The following is a 22,292-nucleotide window of genomic DNA, read 5'->3' as shown; positions in this document are numbered from 1 at the left end:
CCCAGCTTCTCCACCACTACGAACGGCGCGGACCTGCTGTGAAGCACGTGTTAAAGAAAATGCACGTGCACTGGTTTGGGTATACAGAGGCACGCGCGCAGCAACAGATGGTGGCCGGGAGATATTGGGGATTGTAGCACATCGTTAGTAATGGCGGAGGAGAGTCAGTGTATGTTACCTTCCCGAATGAATTAGCAGGGAGGGAGTGAATTAGCAACGTCATACTTCCCAGTTTTTTTGTGGGTTCTTCTGAGGGACGGAGCATTTGCTAAAACATAAGTGAAGGCGTGCGCTGTTTGTAATCAATCGGAAAAGCGGACGCAAAGCACTACTGACAGATGAGTGTTTACGGTCCTTCAACTAGTGTAAGTGGGGGTAACATTGTGGGAGTCGAATCAACCTCCATCCAGAACGTACTACTCATTAAATCAAATCTGTAGGCTAAAGAACGTTCATTATACGCGCCCGCACCTCACCACAACTGAAAGACAGTCGTAGCAGAACAAAGTTAAGTTGCAGGAAACACTGAAGCCGCTGGAATGCAAACCAATAATGGTAATGCTGTAATGTCTGCCTGACAGGTAGTGGGGCTAGATCCATCTTCTGAGTTTATGATTAGCGGCTGCTTGGAAACCTATCACAAATTCCAAAATGCAGAAAATGCTCCCCGCCCGAGAGGCGGCCAAGATCTACCACACTAACTACGTGCGCAACTCCCGGGCCATCGGGGTGCTTTGGGCCATCTTTACTATCTGCTTTGCCATTATTACAGTGGTGTGCTTCATTCAGCCCTACTGGATCGGGGACAGCATCAATACGCCCCAGGCGGGATACTTCGGGCTTTTCCACTACTGTATTGGTAATGCCCTCACCTCGGAACTTATTTGCAAGGGCAGTGCCCTGGACTTTGGCTCTATCCCCTCCGGAGCATTTAAGACTGCTATGTTTTTCGTGGGCATCTCCATGCTACTGGTTGTGGGCTGCATTGTATGTTTTGGACTATTTTTCTTCTGCAACTCTGCCACCGTGTACAAGATCTGCGCCTGGATGCAGATGGCATCAGGTAAGTAATATTAAACGAAGACCGTAATGATCTTATGTTTAGTTTTCAGTGAAATATTGTGGACCACTTCTGATTGGTTTGTTCTAAGATGAAAATCTTTCTTGTCTGGCCATCGTATCTCCATATAAAGTCAAAATGCTTGCTTGCCTTGGCACTCTTTGCTTTATATATATATTGGTGTGTACCTGTTGTAACACTGAACATGCTTAGTGTTCTGATTATTTTCACTTTGTGTTTAGGTCAGACAAACTTAAAAAAATGTACTTTGTTAAACAGCTTTGAGGCAAGTAACCATTCAAACAAATTAGTATTCAGAAAGGCATGTAGCTTTGCATGGTGTTTCTTGCTAGAAGACACTTGCTGGCACCCACATCTTTAATAATGTAGGATGTTTGTCCATTTCCTAAGCTGCAATACTGCAGGTCTATTCAAGTTTATTAAGTTTCTGCAAACTAGGCTGTATAGAGAATGCTGTAAATACAAACAGCAATGATAAAAAGATTAAAAGATAAAATTGTAAGGAATTAAATCTAACTGATAACATAAAATAAAGTTCTGTCAGATAATCTTGCTATGAAGTAAGAAAGATGGGTAATGCAAAGACAGGGCCAATGTTTTTAACAACTATGAGTAAAAAAACAAATCTAGAAATGGTCACCAATAATACCTCCTTAGGCATAATAGTAATTTAGTAAAAAGAGCTTCCTCTCTGCTAAACTGTAGGAGACATTCTACAGTCATTAAAACTGTCAGTCTTCCTCTTCCATAATGAACCTATGTGGTACATATCTGCAGGTCTTTCCCCTCCACAAAAAAAGCTTCTGTCATTTCTGCCATGAAGGACATGCCCCCCCCCCCCCAACTGGATATATTACTGTTTTTCCTGATCAGCTCTTTACATAGTGGGAAATATGCCTATATTGTTGTTTATCTTTCCATTAAACCCCAATCCATATAAAAGTGTACTTTTTTCTTCTGTTTTGATTCTATCTTTGAAGGTATTTTAATTCCTCATTCTTCACATTCAGTCTAGAGTAGACGTACAGTTTCCCAAGGACAAATTCTCTTGCTTTGAAATTTGCCCTGTGGCAGGCAGATTCCACATACAGATAGGCAAAGTAAACATTTATTTTATTTAGGACCAGAACACAGCATTTTTAATTGCTCTGTTTGCATCCATTTTTGTGACATGACCAAAATGCTGTTGAGAAAAGATGCATAAGGCCTTTCTTCTTTTGAAATAACCTTTTTTCTTTGAGATCACCTGTATATCCTGTGTTTCTTCTTGCAGACAGAGCGCAATTTTTCAGATGTGAAGAATATCCTTGTAACAAAAGTCAGTGGTGCACAGAGTAGAGGGATAAACCCCCTAACTGTGACTCAGATGACCAGAGATCATTTCAAGGTCTGTGTGTTGAATGGAGAAGAATAAAAATAAGTGGCCATGGCCAACATCAGCTCACCCATTCTGTTTTGATGGAGGGATGTGGTCTAGCCTGCTGCTGTGGTAATAACTACTGCAGAGGAAGGTGTACAGCATGTAGCACTGTGGGTAGTGAACATGAACTTAGTTCTACCAAGCCATGTCCAAGTGTCACACTCAGTGGGACATGGGGAAACATGCAAGCCCACAGGGAAAGGGATAGCAAGTCCTCATGTCAGCCACTGGGGGAAGAATTAGGTTAGAAAATGGAAAATTACTATTTTGGCTGCCTGCAATATGGCCACATCACAAATGTAATGGGGCATGAAGGAGGTATACTGTTGGCTAGATAGTCAGTTGACATAGGGGTAAGGGGATGGAAAAAAGAGTTGTTTTAAACATCAGAGGTTTTGTTGAGGGACAAGTCTAAATGTATTTGTAAGTATTTAAGTTTGTGAGGTTTTCTGTGATGTAGTGTTTCCTTGTGATTGAGAGTCAGGTTTCTCTCTAGTCTTTTTTCCTAAGCTAATAGTGAAGCAGTCAGTGGAGCAGAGCCTCCATTTCTTTCATGTTTTCTTCCGTTATTGTTGTGGCATTTTCATTTAGGAACTACTCTGGGTTTAGGCATCTACAGTTTCTTCTCTTGTGCATCATGTTTTATCTTTTCCTTGTTGTATCTTTCGGCTTTTCCCGGTTAGGGGTCGCCACAGCGGAACTCCGGTCCGCTAATGATTGGCAGTAAATTTTTACGTACCGACTTGCCAGGCCTGACGCACAACCTTCAACGAAGGTACGCACATACATGCATGTCTCCACACAGAAGACAATCCGCAAGCATGAAACCACTTAGCTCGAACAGAGAACAGGAGACGGATGTCAACTAACAATGTATTTATTAATCCAACAATAAAACGAACCAGTTGATCACAGTACAATAATAGAAATAAGCTTATTACGTTGGGAAGACTGAAAGAAAGTTAAAAACCCGCATCTATGAGCACATGTATAAAGTGGAAAAAGGTGACACTAAAAATGCACTCAGCAAACATGCAATTGATAAGGGTAAAGAACATACATTTAAGTTCACAATTATAGACAGAGTAGAGACAACACTTGACATGGGTAATTGGAAAGTATATCTTAGTTTATTGGAAAGCAAGTGGCAGATTATTCTTGATGCTACAACTCCCCCAGGCATCAATGAATATATCAGTTTAAAACCCTTTTTAATTATGAAGTAAGCTTAGGTAGTGTTCTTATAGAAGTTCAATATATATATTTTTTATATTTTTTTATATACGTATATATTGTATTTGAACATTTATAATTAGGTTGTGTGAAATTGATTTTTTAAAAATTGTGTTTTTATGTTCATGCATAGATTTTAATCATATATTTCACATATAAACTATATACATCAGGCAGCTTTTAGGTGAACAGTTTATATTTATACATATTTATTTATAGCACATATTTTAAGATACTTCAATTTATGTTATAATTGACAGTTTGGCGCCAAATTGTGGTATAAATGAACCTATTATCATGTTTTCATTGGTTCTGAGGAAGTCTGAAACAGTCAGATGAAAGCGCTTAACCTGGTCTCTTATTTCTATTATTGTACTGTGATCAACTGGTTCGTTTTATTGTTGGATTAATAAATACATTGTTAGTTGACATCCGTCTCCTGTTCTCTGTTCAAGCTAAGTGGTTTTGTGCTTGCGGATTGGATTTTGTGGTTTGCTGTTACTGTTTTGTTCTTGGTCCACACAGAAGACGCTTTAGCTGAGAATCGAACAGGACAACGTCTTACTGAGAGGCGACAATGCTACCGCAGCACCACCACCGCAAGTTCATGTTTTATCTTTTCCTCTTAATTAATAATCCTTTATGCTTCCCTTAGTGAGTGTGACCTCTAAATGTCTTCTGTTGGATTCATGCCACTATATCACACACACTAAAATCAAGACCACTATTAGCAGAACAGCAGAATTGGATGAACTCAAAAGTCCAATTAAATAATGGAACATTTTTCTTGTGGTGAGGAAAACCATTATACACCCACTTAGACCTGCAAAACTCTGTTACTTAAATATAATACTGTGGCTGCACAGCTCCAGAAAAAGATCAAAAACTATGAGAAGGAAAATTGCTCATGTGCCCTACCTGCAACACTCTGCTGCTAAACAGATTACATGCAAAGTATATATAAAAAAAAAATAAAAAGTCAGGGATTTTCCAAGATGGCTGCACACTAATCAGCTGCTTAATTTGGGTCTATATCAGAACACTGAAGTATTAAAACTTCGAATGTTCTAATATCGAACACTATTCAGTGAATGCTATGAATAGCGAAGCTGCAGAACAGCAAATTCTTTCCTCTGGAAAGAATTTGGTTGGCCGTTTCTGTGGCTTTGCTATTCTTAGCACTGTGGTGGAAAGTTACGGGTTGGGTTCAGGTAAGTGTGCAATTGTTTGTACGTTAGGGTTAGGGGCGGGTTAAGTGAGTTAGGGTTAGGGCACGAGTTAGGTGTGTGTGCAGTAGTGACAGACTTTAGGGTTAGGGGCTGTTTAAATGAGTTAGGGTTAGGCGTGGGTTAGGTGAGTGTGTGATAGTGACGGACCTTAGGGTTTGGGTTAAGGTAAGTGGGTAGATAGTAGTGTATGTTTAGTTTAGTGTAACGTTAGATGTAGAAATTTAAGTGTATGTGTGTGTGGTTGCTGTTTGTTTGATGTGCTTGTGTATGTGTTTCAGAGCAGTGAATGTTTTCCATGGGAAAACATTTGCTGTTCTGAATGTTCAATATTTTCATGTTTAGATGTTTTGGGGCCGATGAAATAGCATTTTCTATCTTCATCTTTCGATAACGTGATATAAACGCCTTAATTTCAGGTCTTCCGGTGTAAAAAAATGACAGATAAGAGCTAGTAATTCTGTGTGTTTTACTAAACTTCAGTCACTGGGTAGTGTGTACTGCCAGGATGCCAGCAAAGAAGAAACTTAGAGAGCCTGAAAGAAATCCAACTAGAAAAGGTGAAGAGAAAACACTGAATGGAAGAATCATGCAGCTGCTCAGCAGAAGCCAGTTCAAGCTTCAGTGTGGTTCAAGAGGTGGCTTCCAATAATTTACAGGAAAAAAATAAGTCATATGTGCTCAGAGCTGATTAAGCTAAAGGAAACATGTAAGGAGTATATCAACTAAAATAACAAAAGGCAGGGAAAAGTGGAAAAGACTTTAAACCACTATTCAGATGAAATGATAAAAAAATTGGAGGTCAAAATGAAGAAAAGGTTGGCTGGGTATGAGACTGATCAAGATGAGCTGTTTGTGTGGCAGACCTTTCTGTAGGATATCAGCATCATTTGGGTAGTCAGTGATTGCCCCCAATTTGCAGTGCAAACTTGGTCAACCACATGCCATCTACTTTTTCCCTTGACATCTGAGAAGTAGATTCCAAACAGTAGGGGACACAGCACTGAGCCCTGAGGTACTCCACTGGTGACTGGCCTCTTGCTGGATGTGGATTCCCCCACTCTAAGAACATGTGTCCTATCTGTGAGCCACTTGTCTATCCATCTGGTGATGTGGAGGTTTTTGCCCAATTTTGTGAGTTTATCTATAATACCTGAGTGGGGGTATTGTGTCAAATGCTTTGTTCAGATCAAGGTAGGCAGTATGTACTGTCTTATTGTCATCCTTGGTCTTGGTGACCATCTCAGTATGTAAGAGTTGTATCTCAATTATCATAGTGTGTAACTACATCTCACACATACTGTTTGTTTGTTTCAGGATTAAGTGGCTGCCAGTGTACATGAGACAATTGCTACATTGCCTCAGTATGCCCATGTTCACCAGGCGGCCACAGAAATAAGAACATGCCTGTCCATGGTTTCAGGATTTTTTCTATAGGTTTAAACAATGAAAAGAGTGGGGAGATTTAACTGGTCTGGAATGAAAGCACATGAATGAGTGCTATACTCAGTGTGAACTGCAGCTATCCAACAAGAAGATGCTGCTCTGCATGTAACTCAGATGCTCATAGAGCAGCAGGGGGACTAAGGAAGGTTGCAGAAAAAGTTATGCTAAGGGAAATTTTAACTTGATACTGTTTGCATCTATGTAGGGCACTGCTAACTGCCACTGCACGTAGGGCAGCTTAGCATAAACACTGGGGTCATGTAGAATCATAATAACAAGTTTTACAACAGCAAGGCGTATAGCCCAATCAGAAAAACACACAATGAGCTTTCAGCCAGCAGACCCCAGCTTAGATAGGTTTGCTACAGCACACTTCTGCCACAAGAGCGCAGTCAGAACACCCTCTTAATGTAAAAATGCTGGCTTTAGAGCTCAAGTGCTCACAATCTAGATACTACAGTCCTCTAAAAGTTGCAGATATGATGTTAATTACAGTAAGTACTACAGCAGCAGCAGTGGAAACAGTTCAGCTTTGAAACTCTACTAAAGTGTGAGAAATGTAACAATTAATGCAGGATTCTTAGGAAATACAGTAAAAGAATCAACAGAAGTGCAAAATGATACTTATTTTCATTCTTTTAGCAGTGGATGGCTTTAGATACAGCAAATGCAGTGTAAATCACAAGTGAAGTAGCCAAACCAAGAGCAGCTTTGAGGAAATGAGCCCAGTGATCAAAGCCAGGAGGCTTCATGTGACTTTGACCTTTCCCTCTTTCGAGACAGTTCCTAGTTGTAGCTATTTGGCAAGACTCTTCCTTTAGCAAATGTCCCGATATTGATGATTTGCTTCTCTATTTCCTACCACAGCTGCCAAACTATGTTGTCTGCATAACAGAATGATTTCTGTTCTTAGGGACTTGAAGAAGGTATTTATGCACAAAATATGCTCACAGAGGTAAACATATTTCTTTCCTCTGGGCATCCAAAACAAGTATCTTTTTTTTTGGTCTTTCCAGACATTTTGGTACAGTAACTTTCTGTGTTTCATGATTCTGGACTCAGTTAGTATACTCTTAATATCCATTTGTTTTCTACCTACATTTTCATGTTAGGGAACAAGAAGCTACTAAGAAATCTGTGAAAATATGTAATGTGTTTCTGCACCGGTCATTTTTTATAAAGTCTCCCTTAAGGTACTCGGTTCCTCTGTAAAATGTTTGTTTTATTTTTGAGATGTTTACCTTGCCTTCCTTTGAGCCAGCAGATATGATAGACTTAAAGTTACTTTCTTAAAAGTCCTTCTTCTATTGACTATTAATCCATACATTCTCTAGTTCCAACTGAATCCAGCTTGGAGTAATAGGAGAGTCAGAATCTTCCCAGCTCACAGTGGGCACAAGACAGAGTTACTAATCCTGAATAGGGTGCCAGACCCTCATGGAAAATACACTCATTGACAGCACGCATACCTATCAGCAGTTTGGAAGGTCACCAGTTCACCTATGGCATGCCTTTGAAATATGAGAGGAAAATGAAACACCTATGGAAAGCCCACATAGAAACAGGAAGGGCATGCCAACGTCACAGAGAAGGCAACTTGGCTAACAAATGAACTTGATAAATAAGTGGTATGCTTCAGCTAGGTGAATTTCACAGTTGTATGTAATGTTGGCTTCACTTTTATTTGATTTTTCTTAATTTTGATAGCTTCTGTACACCAGTCCCTGTTTTCTGTTTGTCTGCCAATTCTGATTTAGTCATTCCATCCAACTGACTGCATTCTCCTGTATTATAATCTTGGAGAATGCTTACACCACACTATAGCTGTTTACAGGCAACTGGGATATCATGCTGCCTGTATGAGAAAAGGTGATAATCATGTGTCTTGTTGGCTAAAGAGAGAAAAGAAAGTAGGGTTAATAAGACATGCCGTTCCAAGAGGCTTACTACATTGTATTTTGCTAAGACACATTTATTTGTTTGCTTTACTTACATTAGGGTAGTTTAACTGGTTCACTGAATCACATCCTGAGCCAGCAGGCCATTACAATTAATCATACAAATAAACATTAAGCAGAATATGAATTTTACAACTGTTTCATAATAAATCAATTAATGTAAGTTTATGGACAGTAATGTAGCATACAGCATTACAGCCAAGATAAATGAAAGTATGAGGACTACCAAGATGGCTGCACACTGATCAACAGCTTATTTTCAGCTCTCCCAATGTGAAGAAAGAAACTGAGACATAACAGTCAGTGATACTGTCAATTTCAGTAAAGTTCACATATTGGCTTGTAAGTGCACTGCCTGGATGCTAGCAAAGAAGAAATTTAGAGAAGCTGAAAGAAAATAAACCAGAAATGGTGAAGGGGAAAAAAATGACTGTGAAGAATCCTACAGCTGTTCAGCAAAACTTCACCTTTCGTTCAAGAGATGGCTTCCAGTAATTTAGAGGAAAAAATAAATCAAATGTAAAATAAATGAAATACTGAAGGAGTATATCAACTCATGTAATAAAAGACTAGAAATAAAGAAAATGCTTTAACTAGCTATTCAGATGAATTGATAAAACTGCAAAAAAACAGATATTGAAATGAAGAAAAGGCTGGCAGAGTATGCAACTTCTCAAGAAGAGCTTTTTCAAAAAAATGGCAGAGTTAGGAGACAGAGCACACAGAGAAGACATGAGATTTTCTGCTGTACAAGAGAAACTGGAAGGAACAGATGGTATTACTTTTACAAAAGCCGAAATAAGCAACTGAACTGCTATTCCACAGTAGGATTTGTTACTTGAAAGGGCACACTGAGTGTATGCTCCAAACTTGGCTGTGAGAAAGCGGCCAAGATTTGTATTATTGAAGATGCAATCATCATACCACCAGAAAAAATTGATCCTGACAAAACCGTATAAGAAGGGAAAAGTATTAAAAACTGGAAACAGTTGTGTGTCTGTGGAAAATGATTATTCACTGTACACCAGGCAAAAGAGAAGCTGATTTATCCCAGAAATCAGGGAATGTCAAGAGGCAGGTGTGAGATTCAAGCTGCTATATCCAGGTGTCCTCAGAATATTTTTTCCTGGGGGAACAAAGACATTTTTGGATGTAGAGCAAGCTAAGGAAGATATTAAAAATGTTTATCCAATAAAAATGAGCCAACAAATAGAAGGTATCTCTGCTTCTCATTCTTCTTTTTTTCAAACAAGAAACATCTTTATTAAATTATCACTTATGATGCAGGCGATCATGCATTTATGTAAATGAAAACAAACCATACTGACACAATCCTAGTTGCAAGCATTTTACATTACAAAATATACTGACATAATTCTAGCAACAAACATTACAGATCACTTATAATATATCCAATCATCGTCAGTCAGACATTACATGGCTCATTCAAGTCCCGCCTTCTTTTAAACCTCATTCCTCCCTGTATGTATCATTCCCACAATTCCCATTTTTTGTATGAAATTTGCCCTACCGTTTTGTAAAGAGCCCAGTTCCAGTCATTTTATCTTGGTGCTATATTCACTATTTCTAGTAGAGTTGGTTTAGACTTTGATTTCCATTTTCTAGTATTTTTTTTTGGCAAACAGCATAATTACACTCAGCAAGGCCTTACTATGTCTAGGCAATTCCAATTCTGTATCATAGCTCAGAAAAATAATTTCCCTAGTTGCATGTATTTGCTCACCGAGCAGGTCTGACAAAGTTGTTTGCAGGGGATATTTAAAGTGTGCCAACTCATTACACTCCCAGAAAATATGTTCCCAATTACCTCTTTCATTCCCATCACAATCCAACATTTGCTGTCTATCTAAGGAACAAATTCTCTAGACTCTACTTGGGGTATAAAAATATCTGTGTAAACATTTCCAATCAAAAATCCTAAATCTTCTAGATTTTTTTTTGCATATTTGGGAGACATGCATGTATCTCCTCATTGTTTCTTTGTGAGTTATTTATCCAGTCTCTCTTCCCAATCCTTTCTAACCTTCTCTGATTGATTCTTATATTTATCATGCAATATTTTATATGATGTACTAATTATTCCTTTTTAATGGCAGCTTCTGTTCTAGATTCTATTAAAAATCTACCAGTGCTGGTCTTTCATTTAGGATGCCCCTATTTCTTTCTCTTTGCCTGTATTTTGAAATCAGTCCTTGATAGGGAAGGCAATGTCTAACCTATCCAAATAAATTCTTGGCATTTTCCCTTTCTGTTACCTTTCCCTATCTAGTTATTTGTTCCCAGTACTTTGGTTCCTTTGCCAGTTTTCTCCAATAAATTCCAGCCCCCCCCCCCCTTGCCTATTGTCTGAATCCATAATTGCAGTTATCCCTATTGGCAGAATCTCCTTTCTTCATTCCTTTGTTGGCTTAGTTTTTAGAATACTTTTCTGCTGCTTTATGACTGTAACATTCTGTATGATTATTGTTTTTCTCCATAAAGATCTGCATCCAAAATCCCAGGGTCTCATGATTTCTTGAGTTTTCCCCTGTTTTATCATCATTGTATTCCACTTTGAATTATACATTTCTACTTCAGCTATGTATAGGAGCCTTAACTGTGTAGCTCTGAAATACCCCTTCAAATCGGGCAATCCAAATCCACCTTGCTCTATTGGAAGAATTAGCTTATCCTGCTTGACTCTTGTTGTCTTCCCCTCCCAGGTAAAATCCTTCAACTCTTTATTAGTTGCTAGCCACCAGTGTGTAAGATTAAAGGGACTAAAACATTTTAACTGCTTGCATCTTACTATCCATATCAATATAACAGAACTTCCATTTATCAGTTTTTGTATTATCTTTTGTTTAGTCTCTTCCAACATATCCTTAGCTGCCATACTGGAATCATTTTTAATCCATACTCCTAAATACTTCATTTTATCATGTCCCATAAATATGGATATTGCTGAATCAATTAGTTTGTAGGTACATAATTTACCGCTATTGGCTTTGTTTTAGTTCCATTCATTTTGTATCCCCAAAAGATTTGAAACTTTCTCAAAATGTTCCACAGTTCTGTAATGTCCTTTTCTGGTTTTGTCAAGTATAAAATAATATGTGCAAGTAGAAACAGTTTTTCCTGACTACCATACAAATTATATCCTTGAATTTCTGAGTCCCTTATTTTCTTTGCCAGTGGTTCTTAATATAATGCACATAAAAGGAAAAGAGGATACCCCTGCCTGGTTCATCTGCTCAGAGAAGACCCTACCCATGTTATTATTTTATCACGGAATCCAAATACTTCCATTGCCCTACTTATAAAATCTCAGCTTACTCTGACAGATGCTTTTTCTGCATTAAGACCTACCAACAACCATGATATTTTCCTGCATTTTGCTTCCCTGTGGATCATCAGTGTTCTGTTAATGTTGTCAAATGTTTGCCTTCCCTCTGCAAAACCACATTGATCCATAGCTATCAGTTGTGCATCACTTTTCTATTCTTTTAGCCGTTATAGACATAAATACTTTACAATCATGGTTTAGTATTGAAATGGGCCTGTATGAAGCTGGATCTAACAGATTTTTACCCTCTTTATGTTTTACAGCTACCACCACTTTCTTCCCTGATGTTGGTACTGCTCCTCCTCTTAAAATACTGTTAAACAAAATCTTGCAGATCTTTACCATTTCTTTCCTTCTAGAATGCAAACTTCCACAGGAATACAATCTCTTCCTGAGGACTTTCCTGTAGTTTGGTTATACATCACCATTTTTATCTCATCTCCTTCTATCCTGTTAGTCATTGAGCCTCATCTACCTCTAACTTTGGCATATTTAATTTTTCTGTAAATATTTTCATTTGTACCTTTTCTTGATTTCTGTATTTTTCTGCTTTATACAGACCTTCATAGAATTTCCAAAATAGTTTTAATACATTTACAGGATCTTTTGTTGCCTTCCTTGTTATAGGCTCCCTAAGCTTGCTAACAGCCCTTTCTACTTTCTGTTGCTTGAGTCATTGTGATAAATGTTTTTGTGCTATAGAGTTATTATCAAAAAACAGTTGCTTAACAGCAATCTTTCTAAACTCATTCATATTATCGAGGGAATACCTTATTTTCTGTTTGGCATTCTACAGTTGCTCCTGTTCTTGTTCTGTGTTGTTCTTTGAGATTCTCCCTGTTCTGCAGTACTTTAACATTTGTCAGTCCCTCTAAATAATTCTTGTTACTTCTTAACCATATTTCCCTTTCTTTTATTTCCAGCCTATTTTCAAACTCCACTTTAATTTTATCCCACTCCCTAGCTATATTTTCAGAAAAAAAACTGTCTTCTCTAATAGTTTCTGAATAATTTCCACTAACCATTCCTTAAATTCCTCTCTTTTTAACATATAGTCAGGAAAGCACCAGTGTCTCAATTTTATTTCATTATCCTATGTTTTTATTTTAGTTATTATTGGCACATGATCTGAAATAGTTATTGGATGCATATCAAGACCCTCAATTAAATGCACATGTTCCTGTGAAATGTAAATTCTGTCTAGCCTAGCCCAGTTTTTGTATCTTGGGGGATAATCTGTAAGTTCAGCTCCTAGTACTGAATTCACATCATCTATGCCAAATATTTCATAAGTTTATTCAAAAGTCTATCCTCCTTTGTTATACTTTCACTTCTGGGCTCCCCAGATACATCTTCACAACTGCAAATCATAGGTTCATAGGTTGGTACTAAGCTATCGGACCTAGGGCCTATACAAGCCTAGCCAAACAATTCCCCAGATATTTCTTCCCACAATATTTACTTCCCTGGACCCCTGTCTAGCAGGGCGACTGACGTGATTCCCCGGGATGAGTTTCATATCTCCCATCCAATCATCAAGGTTCCTTTTGAAGAGGGCCAAGGAGGTGCTGTGCTTGACATGTATGGGCAGTCAATTCCAGAGTATGGGGAGTTTCTGGGTCAGGAATCTATCCCTCCAGCATGTTTCGTTCATTGTGATGACAAGGTTTAAATCCCTGGAGCGTGTGGCTCTGAGGGATTGGGATTTCTTTAATTGGAGCATGTTCAACAGCTCAGGGTTTGACATGGCTTTGTATGTTAAGCAGAGATCACCTCTGAGTAGACGATATGCCACAGAGTATAGCTGGAGTTTTTTTAGACAGTCAGTATAGGGCATCTGCTTTAGGCTTGTGATTCTTTTAGTGAGGTATTTCTGCGTCTTTTCCAGCTGTTGCGGATGTCTTGTGAGGTACATATCAAATGGGGCGTTATACTCTATAATGGATCTAGTGAGGGATGAGTACAGTGGGACAATGACCTCCTTTTTTCTGGATGAAAAGCCCTTAGTGATGAGGAGTGCCACATAGAAGGAGTTCCTGACTATTGTGGCGATGTGGTTATCGAAGGTGAGACCACTGTCCACCTGTGTCCCTAAGTCTCTCATCACACTTTCGGTGTTTAGTGTACTGCCACCTATGTGGTAATTCATGGGTACATGGTTTTTCCCAAAGGGGATAACTATACATTTCTTGACATTAAACTTGAGCCCATGGCACTGGCACCAAGCATCTGTTTCTGTAAGACCCTTTTGTAGAATATCCACATAATTTGGGGATTCAATAATGGCTCCCAGTTTGCAGTCATCTGCAAACTTTGTTAGCCAGAGTCCCTTAGTGTTGGCCTGTACTTCAGAGAAGTAGATGCCAAACAAGAGCGGTCCCAGGACTGAACCCTGAAATACTCCACTTGTTTGGAGCTGGATTTGGAGTCGGCTACTTTTACAGTCTGGGTTCTGTCAGTAAGCCAGTTGGCAACCCATCAAGTGACGTAGGGATTTATGCCCAGCTTAGTAAGTTTATCTATGATTCCAGAGTGGGGGATGGTGCCAAAGGCCTTCTTGGCGAGGTCCAGATAGGCTGTGTGGACCGCCTTACCCTCATCCACAGCTCTGGAGACTGATTCAAAGAAGTCAGTCAGGTTCAGGAGACAAGATCGGCCCTTCATGAACTCAAACTGGGTGGGTTCCAGTGTTTGAAGGTTGCCAGTGTCTTTGTTTATAAATTCCATGATATTGTGTTCCATGACCTTGCAGATCAGGCTTGTCAGACTGATGGATGGTAGTTCCCAGGATCCAAGGTGGATCACCCCTTGTGGAATGGGATAACTGTAGCTGTGCGCCACTCAGTGGGCACGAAGCCTGAGGTGAGGCTATGATTAAACATGACATTTAGGTGAGGTGCCAGTTAATTTTGGAGTTCATATAGTACACAGCCCGGGATGTCATCTGGTCCCATGTATGCTGTATTCTTAGCTTTGGAGAGTGAGGTTTCTAACTGTGTGGCCGTGATTACCGGAATTTGGCAATCTTTTGGTATTGAGATGAGTCCTTTAGGGGGTGAGGGGGGGGGTGAAGTTGGCACTAAATCGATCTGTCAGGATATTGGCAATATCCTTGGGATCAGTATATTTAATGCTATTCTGTTGTAGCTTAGAGCAGATCTGAGCATTGCCATTTAGATTCTTCACATAACTATAGAATGCCTTGTGGTTGTCTTTGGAATCTTTGGCAGTTTTATTTTCATAACTAGCTTTGGAGGATTTTATGAGGGAACTCAGCTTCTTACTGAGGCTTGTTAGGAGGTTTTTTGCATCCTGGGATTTTCTTCTTTTCTGCAACAGTTTCTTCCTTCTGTTGTATAGTTTGTTTATGGCAGAGGACCACCCGATTGGCTTCCTTTTTTTTGGAGGAGAGCGTCTTGGTTCTATTTGGGATGGCACGATTCATGCACAAGTGGATGTGCTCGTACAGTGCCTTAGTGTAAGATTTAGCAGTCGAACTTTCAGCTCCCGTCTGTATGGGTGCCATGAAGTTTGTCACTTCTGACTTAAGTAGCATGAAGCTGGCTTTGGAGAAGTATTTTACAGAGGTTTCCTTACTGGGAGGTGGGGGTGGGATGTGGATGTCAAGGGTGATTTGCTTATGGTCAGACCTGACCAAGGAGGGGGTGACCACTGGTGTGGAGCATCTATCTCCCATGTTGGTAATGACCAGGTCTCGGATATTGGAGCCCCTGGTGGGACAATGGATCAGTTGATCCAGGGCGTTGGAATTTATGAATTCCAAGAACCATTGGGAAAAAGGTGTTGGTACCCGAGTAGTTTTCCTAGTTAATGGCAGGGTAGTTGAAATCACCCATTATTAGGGTGTTTGGTTGTATCTTAATATTTTCCAGTATGTTTAGAAAGCTGTAGTGAGAATCTTGGGGCATGGTGGGGGATCTGTAGCAAGCTACAATTTGGATTGCAGTCTTACCTAGTGTTAGTTGCACCTGGAGAATTTCAGATGCATTGTGTTGGGCAACTGGCCTGGAGGTGTGAATATCCTTGGTGAATATGGACACTCCTCCACCTTTAGTGTTTCGGTCTTGGTTTGGTGGCCAAAAAGTGTGGTAAAAGTTATAGCCTGGTATTGCAGGGGTGCTCTCTGGAGTCTTGAACCAGGTCTCAGTTACTGCACAGATATCAATGTTCTCCATTTTTAGGAGTGCCTCAAGAGTGCATTTTGAGGTTTAGACTTCTAGCATTGAGTAGCATTATCTTCAGATTTTGCATGCTTGTATCCGTTACGGTGGTGGTTTTGTCCTTTGAACCTTGCCTAAAAAAGGCAGTATAGGGGTGGCAAGAGCTTTAGCCAGTAACCTGAATCCCAGGGGAGACAGGGGCAGACCATCTCTGGCAAGGCATCGTGGTTTGTTGATCACGTTGTCCCAGGCAGACAGATACTGGATCCCCTTTGAATGACACCAGAAGCTTAGCCAGTTGTTAAAGTCAATCACTTTGTCCTTATACTGTGATATCATTCTGGGTGAAAGCAGGATGCTACTCAGGGCTAGGGTCATACCTGCCTGGGCCACATGATCTGAGAGCTCTTCCTTGTCTCTTTTCATGTAGTCCAGGGAGGTATGTCTCAAGTCATTCACTCCAACATGGACAGTGACAGAGTCATATTTGTACTTGCTGTGGAGTGACTTGAGTGCATGCATTATGTTGCAGATCCTGGCACCCGACAGGCAGCTGGCTGTAATTTTCTCCTTGCTCAACCTGGTGAGTGGGACATCAGTGTGCCTGACTATAGAGTCACCTATGACTAAAGTGTTGGGTACGTTGTCTTGCCTTAGGGGCTGTTGTTGGGTGGCACACTGATGTTGTGAGCTATGTCACTTTGGTTGTGACTGGTGTTTGTTTGCACTTCAGATGAAGAGGTCCTTGGGCAGGTTAACTTTAAGGGCCTCCGCATATATGGGTTTAGTGTTGCTATGTGTGGGTGTTGATGGTGTGGGTTTTGAAGGGCTATGTGTTACTTGAGGTGTAGTGCAGGTGTTAACCTTCTCCTCTTGACTGTCTAGCACAATCTTGGCTGGAGAGAGCTTTGCTTCCAGTTTGGCTATGTAAGTGCATCTCTCACAGTTTGTAGTGTTGGGTGGTAGGAGGAGAGGGTTGTCTGTGTACATGAGGCAGTTGCTGCATTGACCCAGTATGCCCATATTCATCAGGTGGACAGGAGAAATCACTGGAAGCTGACCCTTGGACATGCCTGTTTAGGTGCTTTTCTTTGTAAAGTACATGAGCTGTTTTCCCTTACCTTTGCAAGGTACTTTGTAGTTATAGGCTGTTTAGTTCCTATGATTAATTTCTCCTTATTAACAAGGAGAGTTGAGTGCTTGTATCAGTTTAAGGCTTCCTAGTGCTTTCCAGCAGATTCTAGAGCAAGTGCTAGTCATAGGGGTTTAGATTTTAATACTACTACTGAGAAACCAGCTAGTTCTAAGGGAAAATTTGAAGAGCAGACTTTCTAGCACCTGGAGTAGTTTAACTGTAGCCCTGCTCTGCAGCACGATGTGAAAAATGTACAAACACAAATGATTTTAAGCCAGAAAGTTGAAAAGGATAGAAATCAGCCCAAAATGGCTAATAAAATTACAGTTTCAGAGCTGGAAACCACTCCTCTAATGTTAGATAGACAGTACAATGCTCACCACTCCCACTTGTAAGCAGTAGGACTTCCCTCTACCACAGCAAGGTATGGATAGCTCTGAACACAGAAAATAAAGTCCTGAAACCAGTAAAGCTTGGGATCTGGACTATACTAGCTAGGAAAGGCGGGAAACGAGCAAACAAGATATATATATATATATATATATATATATATATATATATATATATATATATTTATAAAACAGGCTAAACAATGCAATAATACAGAAAATAAACACAGAAAAGGCTAACACACTTGAGTGTGTAGCCCTAAACAGTAAATGCAATTAAAACTCTACAAAATTATTAATTTAAAACTTTTTGAATGAAGCAAGGCAAGTGCACAGCTGAAAAAACAATTTAAGAGGCAGTAATACAGTAGAATAAGTAGCTAGTCTACATATACAGAAAAGCAGCTAAAACACACTAAAACAATTCAGATGCAGTGCAACCTTTAGCACCTGATTTGTAGCAATACTCTATATTTCCAAAATGTTTGAGAAGCGCAGTCAGAACACAAGGAGATTCACGCATTTTTTTTAAGACAGGGAGAAAGGAGGAACAGAAGGAAAGAAACTAAGTGGGTTGGCCTTCTCAGATGTTCTCTCTGTATTAGGTAGAATGAGCTAATGACACTAGACTGGGAGGAGTGTCCCAGATCAAATTTACAGTAGGGGTGGGCAACTGCAAAGCCACCAAGTATAACAGCAGACACCAACAGGGAGGGAGGGGTAGGGAACAATACTAAAGCTAGTAGCCTACCTATAAGTAATGGTCCTTGCTGAAAACTGATTATTTATCTCAGAATTTTCTTAAGCTCCATTATAGCAGTTTTAGGTGGAATACAAATACATCCTAGTGTAATCTTCCTCCCTTGCCAGTAGCCCATTAGTACCATAAATCTACCACTATATTTTATATCCTCTGCTATCATTATTGGAACTCCTATTGCAATTCATATAAGTACTTCTCTTTTCCTTTGTCCCAGGTATTCCACTGAATAACCATCCTGAAAACCTTTCTTTATCAATTCACATGTTCACTTCTTTCCAAGTATGTCTCCTGTAGCACAGCTATTTGTACCTTACTTGTTTTAATATAATTCACTACTCTTTCTTTTTTGTATTTATTTGTGAGACGATTGACATTTCAAGATATTACAGAAAGCATCATTGTATTAAAAATGTATTATTCCCAACTTTTATGTATAACAGTTTTTTTGTTAAATGTGTAGTTCCAGCTTTTGCGTTACATGCATACACTGTTTGGCAGGTTGAATTTTTATACAGTTGTTTCTTGTCATATCCATTGATCCTATGTCACATCTTACAAAACTTTTTGTTTCATTGAAAACCGTCAAAAAACCCACCCCAGTACCCCAAAACATATTAACTTAATACTAACACACAAACCTATGTACATCTTCAAGTATTAAAGTTTTATCCTCCTAATAAGAACAAATGTCTCAAACTGACAGCCACACACATAGACTTGAGTTAACCTAGAAGAAAGGTTGTCCGTGCTAAGATGCATGGTACAACCTGTACTTCTAAGTGCTGTCTGTTTTTGTCTTATCTTTATAGCTCTCCCAGATGGGAAAACTCCTGAATATGTTCAGAAGACATCATCTCCTAGCCAATTTCTATTTTTTTCTAGCCAATCTCTCTTTATCAGATTGTCTCCATGGAGATATGAGGACCAGACAGAGAAATGCTACTAAACATACATTTATTTGCTGTAAAAAAGCCTTATCATTTTCAAAATTTCTTGCAAATATATTAGCTTGTTTTTTCCTTTAACAAATGTTTAGTGGGAGTCAAGAGGTCTGCAGATGAAGGCAGCTGAACATTGTGTTCTGAGTGAAATTTACTAAAGATTCATTGCTGACCACCTTTATTTGGAGACAAGCTGTCTGCAGGTGCAAGCAGTTAATCTTGAGAGTTCTGAGCATACTTTGCTGAGGGAAATTCAAAATTTAAAGGTACATTGGCAAGCAGATCAGTAAAAAATGATTGCAAACAAATAAGAGATAGCAGCCTCCCTGGCAGTCTTAATACTTTAATGCAGTTACTACAACAGTGTGTAATTTAAATAAAACTAAAGATAGTCAATGCATTTTTTTCTTAATGCTAAAAATTTGCATTTTCTGAAAGCATACAAGTGTTTTCCATATCTGGAAGGGGAGCAGAAATAAGAAAAGAACAGATACCAATCAGTGTACATGGGAGCACAGACTGCAACATGCACTTTGGCATGGCTAACCTTAATTTTAGGCTAGGTAATACATATGAGTGCAGCTGTTGATTTGGGGCAATTGTTCCTATCTGGAGGGTTGGACTTCATTTTTAAATATGTATATGGTTTTGTGTGTTTGCTCTAAGTTAATAGGTTATGGGGGTGTTCTCAAAATGTATTTAGTTTTTTTTGTTTGAAGGTTTTCATTAAAAGTTTTGAAAATGTGACTTGCTCAAATGGAGATGACAAGAAACAAATGTATAAATGATCAGCCTGCCATGCAAGCTGGCTCAAATGGAGATGACAAGAAACAAATGTATAAATGATCAGCCTGCCATGCAAGCTGAACCAGTTCATATGTGGGTACATAACTTACAGCTATAGCCTTTTTTATCTTCATTAATTCTATATAAAAAGATTTGAAATGGTTTCAAATGTTCTGTATCACTGACATGTCCTTTTCTGGATTTATCAGGTACAGAATAATATCATCTGCAAATAAAGCCAGCTTTTCTTGATTACCACACCAGTTATATCCAATATTCTTCCCAGTGTTTTCTGTTCACCTTCTCTAGTTGGTTTTCTTTCATGTTCAAAATCCACAAAAAACCAAGGTAGAGGCAACAAAAAACGAAATGGACGTCCAAGAAAAGCAAGACAAAACAGCATTGCTGTAAGAAGCTTTGCCATTATGGTTGAAACTTTGCCCTCTAAAGTTATTCAGCTTGTTTGATTTATTAGAAACGGCAAAGTTGACAAAAGCAGATTTGTTATTGTAGGAGGAAATGTCACGTGCTAATTTAGACTGCTTTCTGTTAATGTTTTCAACAGAATACTGTTCTACTTCATTAGATACATGTTGAAGAAAATCACCGAAACTTTGCCCACCAAGCTTTTGTTTAAAATATGATTCAACGTTGGTTATTTCTTTTTTAAGAAGTTCCATCTTGGTTAAGTTGTTATCTATTAGTAATTTCAGAAAGCGCAAGCCAGCATCGTTATAAAATGCTACTAAATTTTCAAACATAGGTTCCCCAACGTTGACACCATTGGGGCACTTGAAAAATCGTAACCCTTTGGGCACTATGTTTAATTCTAGGCAACATGAAAAATAACAATTTTCAAGATCAATGGAATTGTACCTTTTAAGTAGTTTTAACAGTTGCTCGCGCTTGATGTTAAAGTCGTCATTGTTGAAAACATTGGGTAAACTTCCGGAATGGCTAAAAGGATTCTCAGCACGGTCAAAGAACTGCTCAAAAGTCGCTCGACCAATAATGCGTTGATTTTTACTGTCCAAATTTTTCACCGGTCGTGGTAAACTCCCAAGGTCAATGACAGTATCCATTTTGTGAAAAGATTCGCCCGGACTGGAAGCTTTAACAGCTATATCTGTCTCATTTGCTTTTGTAACCAAGAACTTCAAAGAGTTCTTAATTTCAGTAAGAGTAGCAACCAACAAACTGTACAGGTTAGCAGTTTCTGAAGTAGGTGTAGGATGAATGGTAAGATTAAGTAAAGAGTCCTCAGCTGCCTCGGCCAGGTTGGCATCCAGGCATTGTACTTACTAGCCAGTAACTGATTTTTTACTTAAGCTGGAAGAATTACTAGCTCTTATTTCTCAGTTGCTTTTTTTTCATACTGAAAGAGCTGAAATTAATCTGTTGATCAGTGTGCAGCCATCTTGGAAGTTTTGAAAGCTAATGTTTATATTGTTTGAGATTCTTGTAAATTATGTTAAAACCATAATCATCATTACAGCTGAGTGTGCCTCCAGGTATTTTTGCAGTTATCTACTACTGACACCTCTGGTCATCAGATATTGATTGTTCATATTTACATTAACAATTCCAAAATTATGCTACATACAGGGTATCAGAAAATTTCATCTTAAAGCATACATGATGGCAAAGACAACTGTATTGATATTTGACCTCTGTCTAATGCAGCTAAAGAGATATTGAATATTATTTGTATATTGTTTATTTGTATTGCAATTATTTTCTATTTCTCAACATTCAAGTAACACAGGCAGAACTGCATAGCCTCATATGAAAGTTCACAGCTGTACAAAGAAAACCCTGCTGGCAGCACGTGTCTTGCTTGAATGGTTACTGAGATATCATAAGCTGTTTATACAAAATGAATATTCACTGCCTTTATTTTGGCTTATAAACTCCATTTTAAAGCATCAGAATGAATGAATGCCACTAATGTATAGATTAATTTATCCTGAATAGTTTGCTATTTACAGTTTGGTAGTAGCCATTATGATTCCAGAGATATGAATATTTGTTTGAACTGTAAGGTAATAATTTCATTTTTTAAAGGCTCAACCACACCCACTAGGAGTTAACAGTACACAAAATAGCCATACTGGAGGAAATGAGTTAAGTAGAGTAGTCACTGATGGTGGTGTACTGTCCAAGTGATGCAGCTACCCCAAAATTCACAAATTTAGCCTCCTTGCTATAAATTCTAATTCAAGAGCCTTTTCTTCCAAATCGGATACTGGTATTTTTAGTGTGACTTTTTCCTGTTTCATTTGTTGATTTTCAAATTCTAAATCAGCCGTCTGTGTTTTCAGCTGCTCATATCTAATATTTGTGTGCTGAATCTGCTTATCTTTAACGAAAAGTATCTTTGTAATGCT

General features: G+C 38.8%; 1 protein-coding gene across 1 annotated transcript in view; it reads left to right on the top strand.

Moving 5' to 3' along the window:
• Positions 1-28: 28 nt before the first annotated feature.
• The window catches only part of LOC122806268 (LHFPL tetraspan subfamily member 5 protein-like), a 155,210-nt gene continuing 132,946 nt past the window's right edge, over positions 29-22,292 (top strand). Inside the window, exon 1 of the mRNA XM_044076543.1 lies at positions 29-1,063. Within this exon, the coding sequence (XP_043932478.1) occupies positions 652-1,063 (412 nt within the window). The 5' untranslated portion in view covers positions 29-651. The remainder of the gene's footprint in view (positions 1,064-22,292) is intronic.

This window comes from Protopterus annectens, chromosome 7.part0, assembly GCF_019279795.1.
Source record: "Protopterus annectens isolate FY-2018-M chromosome 7.part0, PAN1.0, whole genome shotgun sequence".
In the NCBI taxonomy this organism is placed as follows: Eukaryota; Metazoa; Chordata; order Ceratodontiformes; family Protopteridae; genus Protopterus; species Protopterus annectens.
This window is presented reverse-complemented; position numbering and strand designations above follow the sequence as displayed.